This window comes from Panulirus ornatus, chromosome 33 (assembly GCF_036320965.1).
Source record: "Panulirus ornatus isolate Po-2019 chromosome 33, ASM3632096v1, whole genome shotgun sequence".
Classification (NCBI taxonomy): domain Eukaryota; kingdom Metazoa; phylum Arthropoda; class Malacostraca; order Decapoda; family Palinuridae; genus Panulirus; species Panulirus ornatus.
This window is the reverse complement of record NC_092256.1, coordinates 12,555,965-12,581,299: the sequence shown is the minus strand read 5'-3', so window position 1 is coordinate 12,581,299 and position 25,335 is coordinate 12,555,965. Positions and strand designations below refer to the sequence as shown.

At 44.7% G+C, this 25,335-nt stretch overlaps 1 protein-coding gene and 5 non-coding genes across 6 annotated transcripts; 3 read left to right on the top strand and 3 right to left on the bottom strand.

Moving 5' to 3' along the window:
* Positions 1-2,272: 2,272 nt before the first annotated feature.
* TRNAC-GCA (transfer RNA cysteine (anticodon GCA)) lies at positions 2,273-2,344 on the bottom strand. Its single transcript has one exon. It is a non-coding gene; the product is annotated as a tRNA-Cys (tRNA).
* Positions 2,345-2,970: 626 nt separating this feature from the next.
* Positions 2,971-3,042, top strand: TRNAC-GCA (transfer RNA cysteine (anticodon GCA)). Its single transcript has one exon. It is a non-coding gene; the product is annotated as a tRNA-Cys (tRNA).
* A 2,087-nt stretch (positions 3,043-5,129) lies between these two features.
* TRNAC-GCA (transfer RNA cysteine (anticodon GCA)) lies at positions 5,130-5,201 on the top strand. Its single transcript has one exon. It is a non-coding gene; the product is annotated as a tRNA-Cys (tRNA).
* A 6,894-nt stretch (positions 5,202-12,095) lies between these two features.
* TRNAC-GCA (transfer RNA cysteine (anticodon GCA)) lies at positions 12,096-12,167 on the bottom strand. The gene has a single exon. It is a non-coding gene; the product is annotated as a tRNA-Cys (tRNA).
* An 82-nt stretch (positions 12,168-12,249) lies between these two features.
* On the bottom strand, positions 12,250-12,322 carry TRNAF-GAA (transfer RNA phenylalanine (anticodon GAA)). Its single transcript has one exon. It is a non-coding gene; the product is annotated as a tRNA-Phe (tRNA).
* Positions 12,323-19,526: 7,204 nt separating this feature from the next.
* LOC139759406 (uncharacterized) lies at positions 19,527-19,952 on the top strand. Its single transcript, XM_071681489.1, has one exon. It carries the CDS (start codon positions 19,527-19,529, stop codon positions 19,950-19,952), a length of 426 nt encoding a protein of 141 aa, XP_071537590.1.
* The last annotated feature ends 5,383 nt before the right edge of the window (positions 19,953-25,335 follow it).

Below are 25,335 nucleotides of genomic sequence, written 5' to 3'. Positions count from 1 at the left end.
AGTCAAGTGACATCTGATCTGAGACAGAGATTCGCGGGGAGTGACCGTAGGTTGACTGACTGATCAAAGTAGAACCACTTCCCACGCAGGTTACGTACCCTGGCTTCTCCGTCTGGCTCTCTGAATGTCGTCTGGTGTGCTCCCTCCTGTGTGAAGATATCTGTAGACGTGTGAATACGAGTTATGTTCTGGAGAGAAATATTGTGGGGTGTTGTTGAATGTAGGGTACATTTGATAAAAAAAAAAAAATGTGGATATTTGGAGTGTGAATGACTGGTCACTGAAGTGAGTCCTGGGAGGCCATTCCTCCCCACATCCCTCCTTGTGTAACGGAGTCTTTCCCATGTTACCTGGTATCACCTGACCTTTGTAGTGTGTGTGTGTGTGTGTGTGTGTGTGTGTGTGTCCTGTATGCTTCATGCGTTGTGATAGTTTTGTTAAGGTACTTTTTTTAGTAGATTAGGTAGGGAAAATCTCACAAAAAGTGTTTCCTTGCTCTTTATGGTTTTTGCTGCACACACACACACACACACACACACACACACACACACACACACACACACACACACACACACACACACACACAGAGAGAGAGAGAGAGAGAGAGAGAGAGAGAGAGAGAGAGAGAGAGAGAGAGAGAGAGAGAGAGAGAGAGAGAGAGAGGGCGTTACGTGAACCCACCTACTCGTCGTGGCTACTCTGCGTGTGGAGCCACCTTCGGCGATGTTGTATCATCGTCACCGGACGACAAGGAGTTGTCTCTAGTGATGTGTTGGCTCAGTCTCAGTGGTGTTGGACGGGTGGACGGTGTCCAGAATGCAAACGAGAAAGCAAGCATGATTGGTACTCGTTGGGTCGAATGTGATCCGAGATGGGCGTATGTCTGCTTGAGTGAGGTTTAAAGCTGGTTTCGGGAGGGTTGTTGTTGTTGAGAACTTGCCAGTTCAACAACGGTGTGTTTATCTTTTGTCACGGTCGTATTTGAGTGAGTGGGGGGCAGGCTGTGTGAGGTATGTCAGTTGCTGTTTATGCATGAAACGGACTGAGAGGCAGATTCGGGTAAGAAATTACAGGAGTTTGTGTCTGGGTTTGGGAGAGTGTGTGCGTGTAAGGAGAAAGTTGCGAGTTAACGGTGAATGAAGGTAAGGTTTTGAATTTTAACACGAGGGTGGGAGATACGATGGCCTGAGTGTGAGTTTGAATGGAGAGAACCCGAAGAAAGTGAAGTGCTTTCGGTACCAGGGAGTGGACATGACAGCAGACGGAACTGATGTGGGAGTTGACCCGAATCATAGGGCGTGTGAGAGTGGAAAGACCCTGGACGCACTGAGGAGTATGTGGAAAGAGAGGTCACTGTCTCTGAAGTGATTGTCGCTTGGGGCAAAGATGGGTCTGCATGATGATAGTGCCACCGGTGTTGTATGGAAGTTAAAGAAAAAAAAAAGAGAAAGGATTGATGTGTGCAAATGCAATGCATGAGGCAATTTTGTTGTGGGATCGAGAAAGGAATGATGGTGTGAGGTGTGATAGTCATCCGAGTATGATTGAAAAGTACGAGCATGGTTGTGCTGAAATAGTTTAGACTTATGGTGAGGATGAGTGAAGAGACTTTCTGAGAGGATGTATGTGTCCGAAGTGCAGGGAACATATGTGAGGAGGAGACCGAGAATGTAGAAGGATGTGCAGTGAAAGAGAGACTCAGTTATTGAAGCCTGAACATGCAGGAGGGTGTCAGTCGTGCATGCGACAGAGCAAGTTGGAGCTATACGGTATACAGGGAGCGACGTGCTGTCATTGGGCTGAGCACTGGCATATTAAACGGCTGGGGGAAGCGCTAACAGAAAGGTTTGCTAGGCTTGGTCGTGGATAGGGTTGTTCTGTTTTTTGTACATTACACATGACATCTTGAAAGTGGATTTATACTACCTTGCTAAGCGGTAGCGACCAACTGGTGTGTGTGTGTGTGTGTGTGTATATATATATATATATATATATATATATATATATATATATATATATATATATATATATATATATCACATAATGGTTTCCAAGAGGAAAGGTTCGAACCTCCTATTACCATTTGTTTGGCTCTTACTACCATTTGTTTGGTACCTGGGTAGATACAGTAGGTACCAACTTTTCTTTTATTTTCATTTATCTTTTTATTTTATCTTTATTTTTGTATATTAGGAAGATGGCTTCTCTTTCATCATTGCCCTATTTATTTTCACTGTAATTACCCGCCCGTGGAGACTCAAAAAGGGATGGTAGGGGGCGCCCGGGATTGAACCAGGGACCTCTCGATCTGCAGTCGAATGCTCTACCACTGAGCTACACCCCCGCGGGATGAGGTGGGGATGAGTGGATCACGTCGTGTCCCGTCCCATCGCTGGTACAGGCGGGCCCACCCTCGGGATAAAACCGGTCCAGTACAGATCAATAATTCCCTCACTCCTGACGGCTCCAGGTCCTACATCTGAACCGAATAGCAGGTTTTATGAACTCTCTCTCTCTCTCTCTCTCTCTCTCTCTCTCTCTCTCTCTCTCTCTCTCTCTCTCTCTCTCTGAGATCAGGCACCGACCGGGTAATCGGATGGGGTTGGTGACAGGTGTAGCAGTGAGAGAGCACTTCAGTGGCTGACAAGTTTCACTCCTTTGGCCCGGGTTGCTGTCTTTGTTGCTGTTGTTGTTGTCTCTGCCTCACACTCACGCGGGGGCCCGGTGTCATGTCCTCCGCAAATATGCAGTGTCTCTCCCTCTCGTACCTGACACGTGACACCATATGACAGGTCTCGTTCCTCGTAACCCTGCATTTTCCTGCGGTGAGCGCTACGTGCTAGCCCTTCCCTATTGGCGAGAATTTCGTCGTAGGTACTCGTACGTCCTCTCACCTTCCCTCACTTTATGTATCTATCTGGTGGTAGGGAGAGAGAGATTATGGGGGCAACCACACTGCCTTCTTCCTACGGGGGTGTAGCTCAGTGGTAGAGCATTCGACTGCAGATCGAGAGGTCCCTGGTTCAATCCCGGGCGCCCCCTCACTTGAGTTTTGAGCCCTCATGGCAATCAAGTTATCATGATGTAAAAGGGAGGGACGGACAAAGCATTTTCTTTGAGAAAAAAAAGAAATAGGAAAAAAAAAAACACAGGTTTATAGACACGTACACAAACTCATACAGACATGCTCACACAAACACATAACGTGCACAGTCATACACAAGGAAAACATACGCAGGTGTACACACGCCTACAGATATTTTTTTTTCGGTGACGTCAGACGGTAAGATGGGCGGGAGCAACAGGTGAGGTGTGGGTGTGTGAGCGCTCAGGCCAGACCCAGCCAGGTCTCGGGGAAGCCACGACAGACACCCGTCCCAGGCCGACTGAACCTCACCACACATCGCGTGTGTACCGAAGCTCATGGACCTCTCTGCACGGAGGAGTCTTCCTCCCTCGTTTCCTTGGTGGGCTGTTGTCTTCGCTGTCACCCCCACTGGACGAATTGAACAACCGAGAAATGAACCACGGGTTCGGGTAGTGTCAGTTGACCATTTTGAATGCGCTTCATGACAGCCAGGCGCCGCGTGTGCAGGCTGAACACTGTATAAAGAGAGGTCGTTCGTTCATGATTCTGTGACGACATGCGGAACCAGAGAAGGCGAGGTGGGGGTGTGTTCAGCGTGTGAGACGCCTCCCCTTGTAGTAAGACAGTACGAGTGGACTGGTACACGCGAGCCTCGCTCCCGCTCGGTGATCGCCATGGAAAAAAGGATTCTAGTAACGAGTTCACGTAACTGTTGTGAGGTACAGCCTGAGGTCGGGGGGAGCAGCTGTACGTAGCGCTGATGTCGACGTCCAGGACACCAGTGTTCTTGCCACAGGCACGGACACCCTGAGTTGAAGAGGAAGGAAATCTCGTTTGATTTGGCTCCACACGACGGCATGTCTCCGTCCTATCCACTCGTCCCCATTGATTGTTATGCCATAACAGACCAAGTACATGGATACAAGAAACTTCGAGCAGATGAGAGAAGACTATATGGATGATATTTGATTTTAATCTTCGTTCTCAGGCCTCTCAGGATCCCCTGGATTATCCTGGAGGTGGGCAGCAGCGTGAGGATAAACTTTGCTCTGTAGAGGATCGTCATGTCGTGTGAGGATCGTATCCAGACGAAGGTGGTGGACTTCCCTCACGGTGTTGAGGCTTCTGGTCCTCGCACAGCCAGGGAGGGTCAACTTCTGGCATTTCTATCGCCGAAGTCCTTCATTTCAAGATGTCTCGAGACCAACCCTTAAATGTCGGCAGAACCTGACGCAATCATGCCATCCTAAAAGGAAACTTTGGTGGGAAAGAAGAACGAGGATATTTATCATATCTCCTGAGGTGTTTATACCCCTGACTCTCAACAGTAGAAAGGTCATACGAAGAGGTGCAAGATGGAAGAGCCAAGAGAGTTCTACACCTTCGCTCCGTTAGAGAATAGGGAGGCATCGTAACGGTCAATCCTTGTGTGGTTGGTCTTCACACAGGAACTGTGGAGATAAGGGGAGAAAGAATACAGCTCACGTATTCCCTGCGTGTCGTAAAAGAGGCGGGAACGGGTGGCTGGAAATCCTCTCCTCCTATATTACTTTCCAAAAGAAAGAACAGAACAAGGAGCCAAGTGAGGAATTTTCCTTCTAAGACTCAGTCATTCTATTTTTGTCGCGATCTCGCTCACGCGGGAAGAGGCGAGCGTGAATTGGTGTGTGTGTATATATATATATATATATATATATATATATATATATATATATATATATATATATATATACATTCGTACGTACTGCCTATATAACCTATAATGTATTTCAGTTAATGAGGCCCCTCAATCCCTGGACCTGGTGTGCACTCTGCATCCACTCTGCCGCCACCACCCACACCATGGGTAGGAGTGCACATTAGATTTCAGATTACGTGAATACACACACACACACACACACACACACACACACACACACACACACACACACACACACACACACACACACACACAGAACGTAAGAGAACAGGCCATGATACTGAACGGGTAAGAATTTTGAGGTTGCACCTCTTGACGTACCGGGAGTTTACATGTAAACTGGGGGGTGTAGCTCAGTGGTAGAGCATTCGACTGCAGATCGAGAGGTCCCCGGTTCAATCCCGGGCGCCCCCTCATCATGTTTACTTCCTTTTTTTTTTTTAATGGGGCATAACCGCAGGGATGCGGGCCACATGTGGAGAGCAGTAAGAATCATGGAATCGATCGTTAAGTTGCTAGAGTATCTCTCCCTAAGCCCTCTCAAGACGTAGGAAGGGAATGCAGAGCCTCGACTTTCGTGTCTTGAGGAGCACAACTATAGTTGACTCGCGGGGTGTCGTTAAGTAACCATGAGTTGATGGGTAGGATAGAGATGAGGAGAGTGTCAGATGGTTGAGGAGTGAGTGTGTGTGTGAAGCGGTCCGCAGCACGGGAGCCGGCCGGCCCGCCCCTCCCCAAGCCTGGCCTGACTCAGTCACGGCCTCTGTCCTCGCATGACCTTCGTATCTAGTGTGGGGGGAGGAGTGTGAGTAACACACCGTGACACACATTGTGGAGGACATGGTGAGGGTGAGGGTGATGATGTAGAGGTAACATAGAAGAGGAGGAGATCATGATTAAGGTGAGGTTGTTGTGGCCGACTACAGTACCTTCAGCCTTACTAGAGTAAGTCGGGCCCTCCCACCACTTCTCCCTCCTCCTCCTCCTCTGTATATTGTTGGTAGATGAGGAAACGCGTTGCATCCACTCACACGCTCCATCCTCACTCTGCTGGGTAATTGCTGTCTCTCATGGTCACTAGATGAAGGGAGAGGGCGGTGAAGCTCCCTCCCTGAGGTGTTTGTTGTTTGACGCAGGAGAGACGTTATCCCCCATAGAACGACCGAGAGCCATGACATCTGTTGCCTTCCTGACCTGCAGGATATTACGCCACCAGCTGTGTGCCGTGCCTGCCTCCCGTTGTCGACGTGGCACGGGTCATGGACACTCCCCTCACGACCCCATCGTCATCCCGTATTTTTGTAAGCATTTGAGAGAGAGAGAGAGAGAGAGAGAGAGAGAGAGAGAGAGAGAGAGAGAGAGAGAGAGAGAGAGAGAGAGAGAGCCAGGCCAGCCCACGGGAGCGGCAGCAGCGACAAGGTGGCCCCTTTGATTCTGTGCATGACTTAGAGGTGTGGCCTACTTGTCTGACCACAGCAGCATGTCATTGGCCACTCCTGTTCACTCAGCCTGGCCGTGAGCCACACCCGGACACTCAGTTTATCCCTGAGTGTACGGGTGTAGCCATGAGTCACACGTGCACACGGGGCCAGGCCATGAACCGCGACTCTGCACTCAACCTGACCATGAGCCACGCCTGTACGATCGGCATTGCCATAGACCACACCTGTACAATCCGCCAGGCTATGAGTCACATCTGTTTTTTTTTTTCCATTTATGTTGGAGGCTCCAGACACGGACCCATGTCCAGCTCGAGGCTGGGCCTTCATGAAACTGTGAGGAGGGTTAACGACAGGGAGGAATAAGAAAAGAGGAAAAGACATCAAGAATTTCGAATGAAATGGAAGTGGAGGGATGCAGTGTTGAGTCGTCAGCACATGAGTGTACTTGGTTTATCTGTTGAAGAATCGAAATCGTTGATATAGGGAAAGAGGAAGAGTGTAGGAGACAGGACAGAACCTTAAGGGAATCCTCTATTGATGGGGAAAGGTGGGAGGGGTTGATCCACCAACAGCTACAGAGAATTCAGAAATCAGACTTCAAAGGTTTATTCTCTAGAGAAGAAGGACCCCATATACGGTGAGGGCCCCCCGCAAACTACCAGTTATAAGGCGAGACACTGATTGGCATTCATGAACCACATTCCATTCAAGTGATCTTCAGACTTTAACTGACCAGAGGAAGCTAGATATGGGGGAACAAAATAAGGGAGGAAAGCCAAAAGGAGGAAGCTTGGAGATGAGACCCTAATGCCACACCCAGAAAAGCATTTGATATATTATTGGGTACCGCATTGGATTCTACATAATCTTTTATAGATGATGACCAGACAATAGTGACACAGGGATCTTGCCTTGATGAAGCCATACTGGTGATCAGAGGTATTTGAGAAATGCTCAAGAGTACTTAAGACGGAATTTTGCAAAGAGGGAGGCGTACCGCCCACCACTCACCCTAGGGAGATGAAGTTACGCGTTTTCAAGTGTTTATGTGTGAAATGGAGAGATTGTTTGTTTATGGACTGTAAGCCAGAGGCCCACGTGTGGGTGAGGCAGAAAAAGATAATAGACAACTTCCTGGGTCAAAGAAGCAACACTTGACACACCCAACTGACATGATGGTTCAATGCACAACCTAACCTAACCTGTAATATACATCACTGGAGGGTGGCTGTAGGAGACGAGGAGGAACTCAAAGACTGGACATGGAGTCAAAATAACAAGACGATAGTTGGAGGGGTTAGAACAGCACCTCCCTCTTCGGGATGGGTTGTAGCAAAGCATGCTTCCAGGAAGAAGGAAAAGGTTTGGTTTTTAAGAAGCGGAAGAACAGACGAGCAAGTATGGGGAGGAAATTTCGGGAGCACATTCTTTCAGTACACTGGGTTGGTTGCCATCATGTCCCTAAGCCTCGCTTGTGTCCAGAGAAAATAAGTGTTGTCGGACGCTACAGAAAGAGATTAGAGAAGTGGAGGGCGTGGGGTTGGTAAGAGGAGTTGGTAAGAGGAGCATCAGAGGGTGAAGAGATGTTAAGACTCATCCAATATAGAGTTAGAGGAGAAATTAACCGAAGTGAGATCCCTTGTCAACATGACAGACAAGCTATATTATCGCCAGAGTGGGAAGATGAAGGAAAGGTTGTACGACGTAAGTTGTTACCGATGCCTTAAGCTGAGTGCCAGAGACACTTATCAAAGGATGAAGATGAGAAGTTGTCGCACTTCCTTTGGATAAAGGGACACTTTGCCTCACGGCTAACGTACTTGCAGTGGTCATGGGAAAAGATAAATGCTGAATGGGAGTCGGAAGAAGGAGACTCTTTCCAAGCTCGTTGTGCCAGGTTCCTTGACGTAATGGTTTCAGCACAGGAACCTGTTGAGTTATGGGTCAGTGGAAGAAATAGTCTTAGTGGGAAAGGAGATATATACCACCACTGTAATACGTTCAAACGAGACAGAAGCATCACTAGGAGGAGAGGCTGTGGCACCCGAGGGAAAGTCCATGAAGAATTTTCTCTCAAGTTTTTTCCAGTCAGCGTAAAGTGGCTGCCAGATAAAAGGCAATTCATTTACGAGGGTTTGTCGAGATGAACCGAGGGAGAATGAGATTGTGTAGCTACAGCGCGAAGGATTATACGTGGAAGATAGCCAGTGGTCATGGCTGTCAGAAATGTGGGTAGAGTGGATGATGATTTGCTCTAGATTATTACGGAAGGAGCATGTGAGGGCTTTAGCATCCCCCAACCCCCCAACACACACACACACACACACACACACACACACACACACACACACAAACCATCTATATGTAGCGAGTTGACCCCTTCCCCAGGTATATGTTAAAGTAGTTTCCACGGTAAAAGAGCGTACCTGCAAGGTAAGAGGATGATCAGACAGCCTTAACGTCATGAATTTAGTCAATCAAAGAAAGTCATGAAATGTATGATTTCAGGGGAAACATAGGAAAACAGAGCGGTTGTGAGACAGATCTTAAAGCCCCAGTGACATTGAAGTTTAGCGGACCTGGGAAGTCCTCACGGCGCAAAGGGTGTGTTGGTGATGGGAAAATTAAGAATATGGGATAAAGTTAGCGAAAACATCGTTCATGTGTTGGGTCTTAGGGAGCAGTAAGCCATCTGAGGGAGCAGTAAGCCATCTGAGGGAGCAGTAAGACATCTGAGGGAGCAGTAAGACATCTGAGGGAACAGTAAGACATCTGAGGGAGCAGTAAGACATCTGAGGGAGTAGTAAGACATCTGAGGGAGTAGTAAGACATCTGAGGGAGCAGTAAGACATCTGAGGGAGTAGTAAGACATCTGAGGGAACAGTAAGACATCTGAGGGAGTAGTAAGACATCTGAGGGAACAGTAAGACATCTGAGGGAGTAGTAAGACATCTGAGGGAGCAGTAAGACATCTGAGGGAGTAGTAAGACATCTGAGGGAGTAGTAAGACATCTGAGGGAGCAGTAAGACATCTGAGGGAACAGTAAGACATCTGAGGGAGTAGTAAGACATCTGAGGGAACAGTAAGACATCTGAGGGAGTAGTAAGACATCTGAGGGAGCAGTAAGACATCTGAGGGAACAGTAAGACATCTGAGGGAGTAGTAAGACATCTGAGGGAACAGTAAGACATCTGAGGGAGTAGTAAGACATCTGAGGGAGCAGTAAGACATCTGAGGGAACAGTAAGACATCTGAGGGAGCAGTAAGACATCTGAGGGAGCAGTAAGACATCTGAGGGAACAGTAAGACATCATCAGAGGTACTAGCAGGGTGTCGTTCGGCAGAAGGGAGGGCACAAGACAGACTACGACTATTGGCGAAATGAATGGGGGAAAAAAAAGAGTCAGGTCTATGAGAGGGACAAAGGTCATGAGAGGGGCTGGCACAGCTGCATGAGAGGGACAAAGGTCATGAGAGGGGCTGGTGCAGCTGCATGAGAGGGACAAAGGTCATGAGAGGGGCTGGTACAGCTGCATGAGAGGGCCAGAGGTCATGAGAGGGGCTGGTACAGCTGCATGAGAGGGAGAAAGGTCATGAGAGGGGCTGGTGCAGCTGCATGAGAGGGACAAAGGTCATGAGAGGGGCTGGTACAGCTGCATGAGAGGGCCAGAGGTCATGAGAGGGGCTGGTACAGCTGCATGAGAGGGAGAAAGGTCATGAGAGGGGCTGGTACAGCTGCATGAGAGGGACAAAAGTCATGAGAGGGGCTGGTACAGCTGCATGAGAGGGACAAAGGTCATGGGAGGGGTTGGTACAGCTGCATGAGAGGGACAAAGGTCATGAGAGGGGCTGGTACAGCTGCATGGGAGGGCCAGAGGTCATGAGAGGGGCTGGTACAGCTGCATGAGAGGGAGAAAGGTCATGAGAGGGGCTGGTACAGCTGCAGCCTGAGCCTCCCCTCTATTTGTCAGGAGGGTTTGGACGTGAACCCCATGTTTGTTAAGGCACTGGTGTCGGGGGTGAGGGACTGTAAGTTCACTGGACTCGTACCATATTATGAGGAACATAGGTTCGAAAATATACGCGAGGGAAAAGAAATGAAAATTGAATGGCGAGTATGTGGTGTGCAGTGCGTGTGTGTAGGGAGGTGGTGGAAAGACGTGTGTGGTAGCATAGTTGTGATGGTACAGTGCGACCAGCATATGTGTACTTAACCTAGTGATAAGGTGGTTACCGGCTCCTGCTACATACTCCACTCAGCCTGGCCATGAACCACACCTGTACACTTGGCCTGGCCATGAACCACACCTGTACACTTGGCCTGGCCATGAACCACACCTGTACACTTGGCCTGGCCATGAACCACACCTGTACACTTGGCCTGGCCATGAACCACACATGTACACTTGGCCTGGCCATGAACCACACCTGTACACTTGGCCTGGCCATGAACCACACATGTACACTTGGCCTGGCCATGAACCACACCTGTACACTTGGCCTGGCCATGAACCACACCTGTACACTTGGCCTGGCCATGAACCACACCTGTACACTTAGCCTAGGTGTGTTACATCTGTACACTCGGCCTGGTCATGAACCACACCTGTACACTTGGCCTGGCCTCATTGAACCACTCCTGTACACTTAGCCTGGCTGTGTCACACCTGTCCACTCGGCCTGGCCATGAACCACACCTGTCCACTCGGCCTGGCCAAGTGTCACACCTGTACACTCAGCCTGGCTATGAACTACACCTGTACACTCGGCCTGGCTAAGTGTCACACCTGTACACTCAGCCTGGCTATGAACCACACCTGTACACTCGATCTGGGTGAGTGTCACACCTGTACACTCAGCCTGGCCATGAACCACACCTGTACACTCAGCCTGGCCATGAACCACACCTGTACACTCGGCCTGGCCATGAACCACACCTGTACACTCGGCCTGGCCATGAACCACACCTGTACACTCGGCCTGGCCATGAACCACACCTGTGCACTCGGCCTGGCCGTGAACCACACCTGTACACTCGTCCTGCCCAAATGCCACACCTCTGCACTCGGCCTGGCAATGAACCACACCTGTACAGTCAAACTGGCCAACTCGGCTTGGTCGTAAGCCACACCTGTAACACTTGGCCTTGCCATGAAACACATCTGTGCCATAGGTCTAGCCATGAAACACACATGTGCACTTTGTCTGGCCATGAACATTCGGTCTGGCCATGAAACTCACCTGTGCACTTGGTCTGGCCATGAAACACACCTGTGCACTTGGCCTGGCCATGAAACACACCTGTGCACTTGACCTGGCCATGAAACACCTGTGCACTTGACCTGGCCATGAAACACACCTGTGCACTTGGCCTGGCCATGAAACACACCTCTGCACTCGGCCTGCCCATAGCATACACCTGTGCACTTGGCCTGGCCATGAGCCACTCCTGTACACTCGGCCTGGCCATGAAACACGCCTGCACACTCGGCCTGGCCATGAAACACACCTGTACACTCGGCCTGGCCATGAAGCACACCTGTGCACTCGGCCTGGCCATGAACCACACCTGTACACTCGTCTTGGCCGTGAGCCACACCTGTACACGTGGCTCAGCTGATTCACCTCTGTCGTACGTTTTCGTAATTGCGTTATCTGGCGAGGTGAAAATTGCTCTTACTAACGGCATTCGATTATATATATTATATATATATTATACAGTAATCTGGCCAAAAATTACGAACGAACTTTAGTCATTTATATTAGTGTTCAACATTCCCATTTATATTCGTACAACCCAAGTAAACGGAGAACTGATCCGCACACGGACAACGAACACGCTTCTCGCTGTAAAAGTGGGACGACAGGGGGCGCCCGGGATTGAACCAGGGACCTCTCGATCTGCAGTCGAATGCTCTACCACTGAGCTACACCCCCGTGACAGTGAGAGAGCCGTAAATGTTTACCTAGTTTTCCCTGTTGCCGGCGTTGATGTTCGCGTCTGCCAAGCAAAAAGAATTGCCCAGACCCGGGATCGAACCAGGGACCTTTAGATCTTCAGTCTAACGCTCTCCCAACTGAGCTATCTAGGCACGGAGGAGAGAGGATGAAATTCAAGAGATGAACTTCACGGCTTAGCGCATTATCCGTCCTGAACATATGGTCGCTATCTGTTATTGTACACACACACACACACAGGTGGACATGTCTACACATAGGAGTAAGGATGAGGTATATGTACAAGGTTAAGAGACGAGGCAAACACCAGTGGAGAATTCTATCCACCTAATACGCAAATGAATAGTAAAACACACACACACACACACACACACACACACACACACACACACACACACACACACACACACATACATACACAAACAGTAAGTCACGGTAAACATGTACGATTAAAGTGTCTTGTCCCCATGTCTGTAGTACTCGGCCCTAAGCGTACACACACGAAAGAAGTGTGTACATTCTCGTGCCTGACACACACACAGTGTGGCTGTTCTGACAGAGCCGTGAGGGTTAGCAGTGTACTGGACTCAGGGTTGTGTTTTCTGTGTACCGGCCACGGTAAGAGCAGACTTGTGGCTATTTTGGTCAACTGGGTTGACGGGATTCCATCAGTCAGTGAGGCTGGGAAACTAGAAGCAGTGGCCATGCTGAGGTCTAAGTAAGACCCACTGGACTGTATGCCAGCCAGCCTGGGCTATCGTGGCCCTCTCTCGTATGTTGATGTGTTTCATTAAGCAGTACCATATCATATAGTACTACATTATATAGTACCACATTATATAGTACCATATTATGTAGTACCACATTATATAGCACCACTTTATATAGTACCACATTATATAGCACCACGTTATATAGTACCATATTATGTAGTACCACATTATATAGCACCACTTTATATAGTACCACATTATATAGTACCATATTATATAGCACCACATTATATAGCACCTTATTATATAGCACCACATATAGCACCACATTATATAGCACCACATTTTATAGTACCATATTATATAGCACCACATTATATAGTACCACATTATATAGCACCACTTTATATAGTACCACATTATATAGTACCATATTATATAGCACCACATTATATAGTACCATATTATATAGCTCCACATTATATAGCACCACATTATATATTACCACATTATATAGCACCACATTATATAGCACCACATTATATAGCACCACATTATATAGCACCACATTATATAGTCCCACATTATATAGCACCACATTATATAGTCCCACATTATATAGCACCACATTATATAGCACCACATTATATAGCACCACATTATATAGTCCCACATTATATAGCACCACATTATATAGCACCACATTATATAGCACCACATTATATAGCACCACATTATATAGTCCCACATTATATAGCACCACATTATATAGTCCCACAGTATATAGCACCACATTATATAGCACCAGACACACTTCAAGCATGATGCAGATCACGGTGTGTCCTCGTGGTGTCAGTGTGTGTGTGTGTAGGTCTTAGCGTGCGTTACTAGTATAATGATGGTAGTCACGTGAGCCAAATGTATATTGTGTCTACCCAAGTCTGTTAGGGACAAACTCTAGCAACATTGGCAGTGTTTGACGTGTTTTTTCATAGCATATGTTTAGTCTGTGGCTGCAATCAATTTAATGAGCCGTTTGTTATTATTATTATTATTATTATTATTATTATTATTATTATTATTATTATTATTATTATTATTATTATTATTATTATTATTATTATCATTATTATTACTATTATTATTATTATTATTATTATTATTATTATTATTTTATTATTATTATTATTATCATTATTATTATTCTGGAGACGTAGCTGCCTCAGACGTCCTCACACCATATCCTCAGGTTGCTCCTCCCTCCGTGTCTCCACCGGCACTAGGTTACCCATCATTTGACGTTGACGGGAAAACCACCATGGCATTGCCACTGTGGACTCCACCTGTACACTTAGTGACCATATATCCTCACCACGACCCGCCCGCCAGTTCTCGCGTGTTCTCGCCACTGGTCCATCCAGGATTCCTCCATCCAACCCACGATGCGGTTTCTGTGACAGGAGAGAAGTGCTGTGGTACGCGTCTGCTCAGTGAGAATGTTTCGTAGTGGGGGCAGCACAAGGCGCGGCGGAGGAGGGGAAGCTTATATGGAGCGACTGCCCAGCTTCGTTGGTTCTTCTTTATCTTCACCTCTTCAGCATCATTACGCAAATCTGATGTGTTTTTTTTATGCAAAGAAATGATAATCTCACCATAGTATGTCTGTGGGCCTTCGTGGTGTGATGGTTAGCGTTTCTGATTTTAACAGTCACCCACACAGATTTCCTGTCGCGATCAGGCACGCCTTGGTTCGAATCCTGGGCGAGGCGATCGACCCGAACCCAAACCAGGTGTTCAGCCTCTCCCTTGGTGGCTGGTCGATAAATAGTCACGCTGGTAGCTCGTGCCAGCTCATCCACCATGACAAAATTCATTTGACCTTCGCGGTTGCCGTTGGGTATGATGACCTGACCTTGGGTCTCACCCCTCAAGAGACGGGTCGAACGAAGGCCAGGCCATCATGACCACCTGCTTCATGGCCAGGGTATAGCACCGTGGTGGGTCGGGGAGCCAACAGACTCCCCACAAGGTTGACGCTGCCGGTGCGATGGTCCAAACTTTCCGTTCAACCAGAAAATCATGATTATTAGTTTACCGACCCGAGGCCCTCATCACCCACCCTCCCCAGGCATGGCTCTCGTGTGTCTGGCCCGACGTGTTTGACTGGAGGGGGAGGTGAAGGCTCGCCCTTCCCCGGGCGGCCGTACACCAGCCCGGTTCTTGAAGGGGCACAGAGTCATCTGTCATTATCGGCTCTTCACCACCACGATGTCATCATCCTTGGCTACGAGGGTCTGGACCTGGATACCTGAGGGTCGTCCCAACATGTTCAGGGTCTCGACTTGCCCAGGATCGAGGGGGGGATGGTCACCTTAGAGTTGGGATGTAGCAAGGGGACGTCCTTGGTTGTAGCTTACAGTCGTATGTATTTTTATCCTTCTCCACAAGTGTTTGATGATAAACATATTTCGCCGTCGTACGCTTTGAAGAAATCTCTCTCAATATTCCGTATATACAAGCTCTAAGTAAATTCTTGTGGTTGTTATTAAGTGTTATTCGTATATGATATACAGCCTTAACGGCAGAGAACAGTCGCTGTTTAGTCTTCACAATGGGTTGTTGTGGATGACAGCGCTGCTCGCGGAAGAGAGACAGTGGAGGGCCGAAGAAATCTAAGGAGAAAGGGTTGGAATGTCTGATGAAAGTATTTGTTTTTAAAGTTACAATATAGCGGTCGAGGCAGGCGGCCGCAACAGACGATTTAATCACTTGCCAGAAACCTTGGTAGCACGGCATGGCAGACTGGCTGGCCAGGGGTGGTAAACAGTACATTCATAGACTACATAACTGGTACCAGAAAATACGGTGTAATAAGGTTAGATACATAGTATATACGTGGAATTAGAAAAGTGTGTTGACATGGAAAATACGGCTACCTTGCATCATTTTCGGAGCATTCCAAGTGTGCAGGAAAAGCGTCAGTACCGAGAATTTGAAATTCTTCAGTAATGCTAATAAGTACATTTAGGTAGGGCAATGCTCCGGGACCGACCGAAGAAAATGTACAGCCCTCACGACACTTTTGATTTGTTAGAGTGCCGTCATGTTAGAGTGGAGTGCCGTCATTTCCAGTGTCTGTTATCAATCTTAATTCATGAGGTGTTTTCCTCTTGTCTTAATCTAAGTTATAACTGGCCACTGATAACAGTAATGTTTTCATTGGTTAGGTTTTTGTACCTATCGTCCATTGAACTCTGGCCATACTATGCATTACGCCTGCATGGAAGGCAATGAATACTCTGGCTTATCCTTGTCACCTCTGAGAGTTACAAAGTAGCTGTGCCAGAAGTTGTGCTACAATCATCGGCCATGGGCAAGTGTATGGGATATCATCCCCCCCGTTCAGTACTGCCCCTCACCCACAGAAGATGTGAGATGCGCCCCTGGTTAACAGCAGCCAGGTAAATGGTTCAGAGTACACGCCCCAAGGGAAAGGTTGGGAACGGTTGGTCGTGGACTTGAGCCCTCCTCCTGCTCCCGGGGGAGAGAGAGAGAGAGAGAGAGAGAGAGAGAGAGAGAGAGAGAGAGAGAGAGAGAGAGAGAGAACTGTGGCTCCTCGGCTTCCTCCCCCCCCCCCCTTCCTCCTCCTTATTTACATTCATTAGGGAAGGGAATCGGAGGCGCCATTGGTTATAAACGAGGAGAAACCCGTTGCCGTCTTGTTCTGCTGGCGATTGTGGTAAACCAGGACGATAAGAACAGTTGACGTAGCTGTACCCACTTCTCGCACTGGTATTGACGTAGTGACTACCCGTATGTCACTGAAATTGAATTAATCCTAGTCATAATGACCACTGTACGTAATGCCCATATTGACATTATATATAAAGTTTATTCCACTGATTAAAGTTACAGGTTTGTTTTTGCAAGTTACAATAATGCATTTATGCAGTGAAGTGATAAGACGCAAAGAACATAGCGTGTTTCTACCGTACTTGAATTGATTTATTATATATTGATTTTTTTTATGAGGATGATCACATGTGAGGTATATTAAGAATGGCTTAAAGGAGTTGACATACAGTTATGAGATCATAAGATTCAGTAGACATGACTTTTTCTTGTGCAAGATAAGTTTAAACCTAGATGACAAGAACTGATTATCATGGTAATTTATCTTGGGAGTGAGGTGAGAATAAATTGTAATACATTAGTTGTATTGATCTGTATCAATATGAATTTTAGTTTGTATAGAAATGCAAAATTAAAACCCAAAATCTGTCGTATAGCTAAACATCAGATATATATGTTCAGTGATATAGTCAAAGGCGTTGTACATAGGTTGTATATTACGATAAATTTTTCCTATCTGTACGTCGACTGCCTTGCCATTGATATAATATGCATTTACAGTTGCATATTGTAAGGGAAATCTTTGATCCTTGTGTTACTCATCCTGGATTTACGGGTAAAAGATTATGGCATGTAATTCACGGTGCAATATCCAAAGAAATGCACAACAGGGAGAGATATATTTTTTAAAGTATCCCCTTCGTATCTTTAGCAAAGATCGTTTTCTTTAATCATGGATTTGTTTTGATCAAGTATTTCCGCTTATTGGTATTCTATGGCCTTTCATATTACGTAGAAATGTAAACATAAGATTTTTTGTGTACATTTTCGTGTTGCATATGTGAAGAAAAATAGTTTATCAATATTTGGCAAAACTATTCAACATTAGAAATTTTATCACATGGTGGTATCTGTAACCCTCATATCCTGTAAACATCTCCGTTATGTAAGGCCGTACAGATCTTTTATGGAAAGCTATAGGCTGATTTTTACGTCTTCGATCAGAAAAGTTTTAGAACTTTATAATTTTTGCTGCAGCAGCACTTTATACGATGTGGATCATACGAGAGGAGTTAAATACAAGAAGTAAGGGAGTTGTGGCAGCACTCGTAGCTCATTCTCTTTTCAGCGTACCAACTTGTCTCAACCTTATATACTTGACTTTGTTTGGGCCAGTAGCGTGTAGTAGTACAGGAGACGCGTTGGTTAGGCTTTGTGATTAAAGCTTGGCACACACACACACACACACACACACACACACACACACACACACACACACACAAACACACACACATACACACAAGCGCGCCTACATACATGACGTAGCCCTCATGTAAAAGTGAAATTTGTAATAGAATATGAACAAAGAAAGCAATTTTACCTTATGTAGTGAAGACCAGTTATTTACATATATCGTACAAAATGTCACATTGTGATATACGATTAGTCATATTACATTCTAAACCCTGTTACTTAAACTGAAAATATATTTAACGCTGACTTTTTTGTTACAAATACGGAATTTATTTAATTTATTCATTTGATAGATATGTTTATTATGTCGGTTTGTCAGTTTTTTTTATTGCAATAACTTCTATAAGTCTGAATAAGGAATATTCATTTTGTTACTGACACAAACTACATCATTATTTACTGACGAACTTGTACCTATATATACATTGGTATTTTCTTTGTTATAATATTTAAACTGAGATAATACAATCAAAATCATCAAAAACTGAAAAGAATATAGATTTAACATATTTGGAATGGCATGTAACCATGGCTAGGCCATCTCCCAGAGAAGGGATCCGAACGAGTCCTTGTAGGTTATCAACCCATGGGGGGGGAACGGAAAGCTGCCAAAAGTCGCAAGATAATAAAGTTAAGCACCCAATTTCATATTTCTAGTTTTAGATTTATATTTCAGTCTTGACTGCCTTCGTGCCACACTGAAACTGTTTAAAACATACTTAATTCAGACAAAAAAAAAGTGATACCAGTAAAATATTACAGATAGTACTATGAACTTGAGACCATTCAGCTATTACTTGGTTGTCACGATTATCGTGCAGACGGGTTTGGTCATTTAAATGATTTGAAAAACTCGTTTTCATAGATACTCTCATAAATAATTAGATTTAATATGAGACATTAAGCAAATCATAGAGATCCCAGGTTTTTGATGATTATTTTTATCTGTAAACATTTGCCGTATTTTGTGTGCAAATGGTACGAATGGTATGTTTAAATGGTAAATGTGACACAACTGTCGTGATAAATGTAGAAATTAATATATGAGGATAAGTTTCATCACGCATCACTATCAGTATTGAAAACCGCACTTAAACTACTAATTCTGTTCTGTAGTTTCATAGAACAAAACTATGAGGGCTTTCTGCGCGACAGGTTTAGGTGTTTACGTCTATTTTTTCCCGACGCACGGCCCCAGGCCAAGAGTATTACTCCGCCGTGTTTACATCTACGTACCGTGTGAATTTTTTTTATATAGAGTACAGTATCAAATGTAAGGCGATGTGAACATTTTATATGTTTACTGTACGTCGAAATACTCACTTTATGCAGTGTAAGATACACTTATACTAGAATATCTTTGGGATATATGTAGAACACGTTTTCCTCGCGGATGGATATGTGTGCGCTGCTCCCTACGAGAACCAAAACAAACAGCCATCGCCAGCACTCGCCGAGCGAGTTTCATAGAGGCAGGTTGATTGAGCTTAAGCTAACCCAACGTCATTCCTCTTTCAAAATGCCGAGCAAAGAAGAGCTGTGTTTCCTTTCTGAGGCAAAGGCAACAACTACACAAGACTTTCTGGCAAGAGACATTGATAATTTAGTGTATGAAATTAAGGAAAACTTGAGATTAAAATCTCGACCGGCACACTTAAGTGGCGGTAAGGCAAGGACCCGAGCATCTCCTTACAGTGTTCCTTCCCGGACTGAAAGCAAATGTGGGTGTTGTGAGGGCCGACGCTGTCTACGACGAGGTATTGCAGCAAGAAGAAGCTCTGACGACCCTTACGAGGCGTTACAAGAACTACTCAAGGATGGTGATCTCATTAAGGAGGCGGTAAGAAGGCTCCAGCTTGGACTTTCTCCCAAACAACGGGTATATTATGACTCAGATGACGAACTCAGAACACCACCATACCCTTTTGATCATATAGAAGTTTGATTGAGTCTAGTTACTAGTGCTGCTCCGTCTCCCCCGCCGTTGGACCATGTAGGCCTGTACCTGCCGTCACCGAGTGTTTCTAGGATTTGAGAGGCACTCTTGTGAATGTGGAAAGCCATTCAGCAGAAGCCGGTCACATTCGATGTTGAGGTACAGCCAGCTTGTTAATGCTTCTTATATGAAGGATGCTGGCAAGTTGACCCTGCCTCATATAATACCAAGTCGAAGTTGCACATCTCGTGTTAGCTGCTGCTGTTGCAACATCTCCAGTCTCCGTAAGGAATTTAGTACAAAACCTTGGTGGAAGAAGTTTGAAGAACTCCCATTCCTTTGCATTTTGGAGTGGTAGAAAAGGATATCATCAAATGGATTCTCTGGAATCAAGAATGCCCCCGTCCAAAGCATTACCACCCGCTTGTGCTGTATAGCAAAATGGACATCAGTTGGAAGTTTTTGTCATGCTTCTCCTCAGCGTTTTGAAGTTGCGGAAGGCAGCAACTTCGAGCGGAGTATTTTCTATGAAGTAATGGCAACCCACACATCGTTCAGCTATGAATGGCAGCAACAAACACCCGGTTTCCTCGTAGGCTCTCCACCTATTTAGTAAGAAGTGGCATGTGGCGATTAAACGGACGGGGTCACGGCTGACTTACAAGTTCTATGATCTCACAGTGTGTGCTTGTGTCAATAGACGATCTGATATTTTTTTTTCCCGAATATTAGTATTTTCAACTTCTCCATGAACCATGAAGTTAGTGTGATCAAAACTGCGATGTTAGTAGCTCTAGGAGAAAAAAGACCTCAACAAATTGTTCGTTTCTGTTGCCACGATATAAGAAGGTGTTTATTATTCTTGATTTACATTCATGTGAATGTGTATTAAATAGTGAAGTGCAAGAGTAAATGCTAAGTCGTATTTCATAAATTGTAACATGGTGTGCAGTGGCTAATATTGTAACATTTTCTTTATTTATTATTATTTAAAGGTAGATGAGAACATGTTATTTATAATTATTGATTGGTGTCAGCTGAGTGCAAAATTTCAAGAGTATACAAAGTTCCACTACTAGTACAAATATACCCACTTTAATGTTTCAGAGCTCAGGTTTTCGGTTTACGGCTTCCCTAAGTTTATATGTACAGCACATGTAATATTTGACTGTGGTACTGGATCGTGCGACTGAAATACCTGATTGTTGCTCATTGCCCTCATAGAATATTTTTGGAGGCATTTCCTATACATTGTTGATATGCACAGTGCAAACCATACTGCTGGTGGTGACCATAACAGAAGCAAGTAGCGTCGTCGCCGTCGTCTGGTGGATCCGTACAATCGTGTCTGCCTGAGCCGCGAGCGTGACGCTACCAGCCCAAGATCAATAGCTGTGGCTTACCTGCTCCCGGCACATCATCCACCGCATACTGCCATGGTCTTGACTGTGTAAGGATGGCCTCGTTGTCATTGAAGCTTATCGTCTCATGAAGCAATTTATCAATTTTTGCAATAGTACATTCACTTCAGGAAGCACTCTTGTCTGATTTTGTATAATGAATACTTGTCCTTCGGTTACCTTTTATTTATTGTTGTAAACTTGAGCTCAGATTTTTGGAACTTTAGCTCTTTAACGAATCCCAGTTTGTACAAAAAAAAAAATTCACTCAATTCCATCGACCAAATGGAAAATATTGCGAATGAATGGAATGGCAAGTGAAGCAAGTTTATTGTTGACTGAATGATCTTCCTTGATGTTATTAGGTACATGTGTAGTCACTCTTCATATTCTGTTATCCTGAATTAAATGTGATATGTATTTATTAAGTCACCTTTTTTGACATATGTTTACCTAGTGTACATAGGCACTGTTGAAACGCTTAGGTCATTGTACATAACTCACATCTAGATCATTGTCTACAAGTGCATGTTTTAGTGCATTTAAACAACATAGTTTCTGTAACTGAAAAGACACTGATTTGTATTTGTAATAAAAAAATGAAATTTACTGAGATTTTGACAAGCCCTTTGTATTCGATTTAATGTTTAGTAATGGAATGAAATTCTATGGAGTAAGAACATCTATTTACAGGTTTAAGTCAAAGGTCATCATAAAGTTCTCTTTTTATACAGGATTAAGTTAACGACACTCATAAAGTTCCTTTCAAAAAGTGAACAAGTTAAAAGAGCTAGCAGAGTTAACATGATTCGGGTAATAAGTGTAATGAATGATTATGGTGTACTGCTGGGTTGTGGAGATTGAGGCAAGGTGTGGTCGAGTAATGCCAGGCGGCATCCTTAAGTTTACGACAACTGACGAGGTAAAATGAAGCAGCAGAGTCTGGTGAATTATGTCTTTATGTCTTTCCAACTTGTCCTCCATGCATGGATGAACTGAGTAATGAAGCTTTGAATGTGTGACGCATAATACAATGGTAAACAGATGCTACTACTAGGTAAGGAAAATGAGTACACCAGAATAATTTGAGAATCTACCAAGATAATTTGAAATAGCATTAGAAGCAAATAAGTAGATAGTGAATACTAAAGGACACCTATCTAATTAAGGGATGTTTTACCTCTAAAGCGAGGCATCAGAACCACTTAATGTATAAGTGTACCTAATACAAACCTTATTGTTGGCAAAACTTACGGGTGTCTTTGATGCCACAATAAATATGTATAAGATCCCACATTACTTAGTGGCCCACCTATTCAGTAAACCAGTATCATAGGGAAGGTACCCTGGGACTGATGGGTTCACCCTAGTAATTTAAAAATATGGTCTAAATCATCCCTCGGCTTGTCTCTGCTTAAGTAATTTGAAACTGTCGTTGGGATACATGAATTACTATTAACTCGGCTAAATTTAGACACGTTGCAAAAACATTGTGTGATGTATCTGAAATGAGTACAGATATACATAAAAAAAAAATCGTCTGGTGGGTCAGATTTTGAAAATGAATTTCAACACAAAGTGATGGATTCTGATTAAAGTAAAAAAAAAAAGTATGTTTAGGAGTTTTTATATTTTTTTTTTTTCAAGATAACTGGATTTTGGGAATGTGGTCGGTTATGATGTGAAGTTGGTAAGCACAGTGTAGCCGCTGCTAGAATAGTCATATTTAAGACTCATCGTAAAACATACGATATGAGATGACCCAGTAACTCACTAGTAACGGTTAAAACTTGAGAACTTCCTTCAGTTATAATTCCCAAATTACCAAGGGAAGACAGGCTTGAGAGGGTCCAGTAAGGAAGGACAAGATCGGTTTCATAAAGAAATAAGCCATACCAAGAAGATGACTGAATTAATGTATGTATGCTTATATAATGATTGAAATCATACACTATTGAAAGTACACAGGATTCCAAGACCAGCAGCTGTGTCTTGCCTTTCCTTTATTGTATTAATCGGTTGTTTACATGGGTAACTCCGTAAATAGGTGGAATCACTTATCATGAATTAGGAAGATAGTGATACATGTTAGTGTATGAGGAAAACTGAGCCCATGGCCTAACAAGGGCCGTGAGAAGGGTGGACGCTATAACGTTTGCACATTTCCGGTGTTGTCCACATTTTTTCCCCGGTGCGGTAGCTAATATCATAAGAAAACAGCATTAAGAAAAAGGAATAGAGTTAGGTTGAAGTGTGCGGAGAGCGTTTTTACTTGGGCAGGTAAAGTTTGTTAGTGACGCCCTGGTTTGTGTGTGTGTGGTAAGTTCTGTACCAAAGACATGCTCACGTACTTGCGTCAATAGATGGATGAATGCATATGTTTACACTCCAACTTTTATTCTGTTCCTCATTTTTATTTCTTTCTTGGTGAAACAGAGACTGGTGAAAGTCCTGACCTGTGGTGTCCAACTACTGGTCCATGATGCTCGTGTTATGGTAACGGTGTGGCCACCCGCTACCACAATTCGTATCAGGTTAAAGTGAAGGACACTGCTTAAGGACGCATCAGTTTACCAGTGTGCCGGTGTACCGGCCGGCATGTGTTGGTTGTGTGTCCTTGCAAAGTGTTCTTAACCAGTCAGTACGTGTTTGTTCTTTGTTATCGTTTGGGTCACGTGAATGAATTCTGGAGATGTTTACGGTCTTTTCTCGTGCCCTTACAGGTGTGTCATAACAAACCAAGTAACGTAACTAAGAACACGGAGTGTTATAAGATATATGTAAACATTTCATCCATGAAAATGATCCGCCTCGCACATGAAACGTATCTTACATTTTTCTTATTGTCAATACTTCATTTGTTAGATATTTTGATACGTAATTCAATTATTGTTGTTTAGTTCTAATCTATTCACTTACCATGTATACTACTGAATAATTCATTCGTTCCCCCGCCAAATCCTTGTTAGCATTTGTCTTAATATATAACATGTAATTATGTCACTGAGGCCCAGTCCCCTGGACCTATCATGCATTCTGTATCCTCTTTTGCGCCATCGACCCACTGGTGGATGGTTAGGAGTGCACAGTAAATTCGTCACTCTTAAGGCGAAAATCGAATCAATAAATGACAAAATTTCGAGGGTTGGGCATCACCCACGACAGTGCGGTGAGTTAGTGTGGCTGGTGTTAGTAAAATTAAAAAAAGAAAATGCTGAAAAAGACAGATTGGCCGTCGTAAGGTTCTTTCCTGTTTCCTACACTTATTTTTTTTCCTCTCTGTCAACGATTTCCTATTTCCACAAATAACCAAATGCATTCATACGCTGACGACTCAATGCGACATTCCTCCACATCCTTCAGTTCTCCTCCTCTCACTCGATCTGCACCTCATCTCGACACAACTTAAGAAGTTCACACCAGGACAAGACATCTTAGTTGGGTAGACGAAATTTGGTTACATGTAGTGCCCTCACGATCCAGTTTCTACCATTCTCTCTCTCGAAAATTCCTCACATCTTTCTTTTCTCCTTTGACGGTTCTGTAATTCCACCTCTTGACTCAATGGAAATACTTGGTATTACAGTAACATCCACACTTTCTTGGAAGCCCCACATTACGGAAATAGCTAAGTCTGTTTCTGTGAAACTGGGACTCTTGTTCAGATGTCGGAATTTCTTTTCTCCCGAGCAGTTTCTCCGTTTGTAGTTCTGCTCTCACATCTCGGGTGGTTCTAGCTCCGCATCCTTACTTGACAGAGTTGACTTGGAGACGGTCTTACTTATAAATTCTTCCAGGGTCACTTCAGAACTTGACCCATCCCCCCTTGCCCTACGCCGCAATATTGGTTCACTTCCCCCTCTTCAATCTGTATTATTTGATTGTTGCTTCCATGAGCTGACTGTTTGTGTGCCCACACCACTAGCTAGACCAGGAAATACTCCGGTAAGCTGATGTGTCGCATGATTACTGTATGGCCATCAGCACCTTAG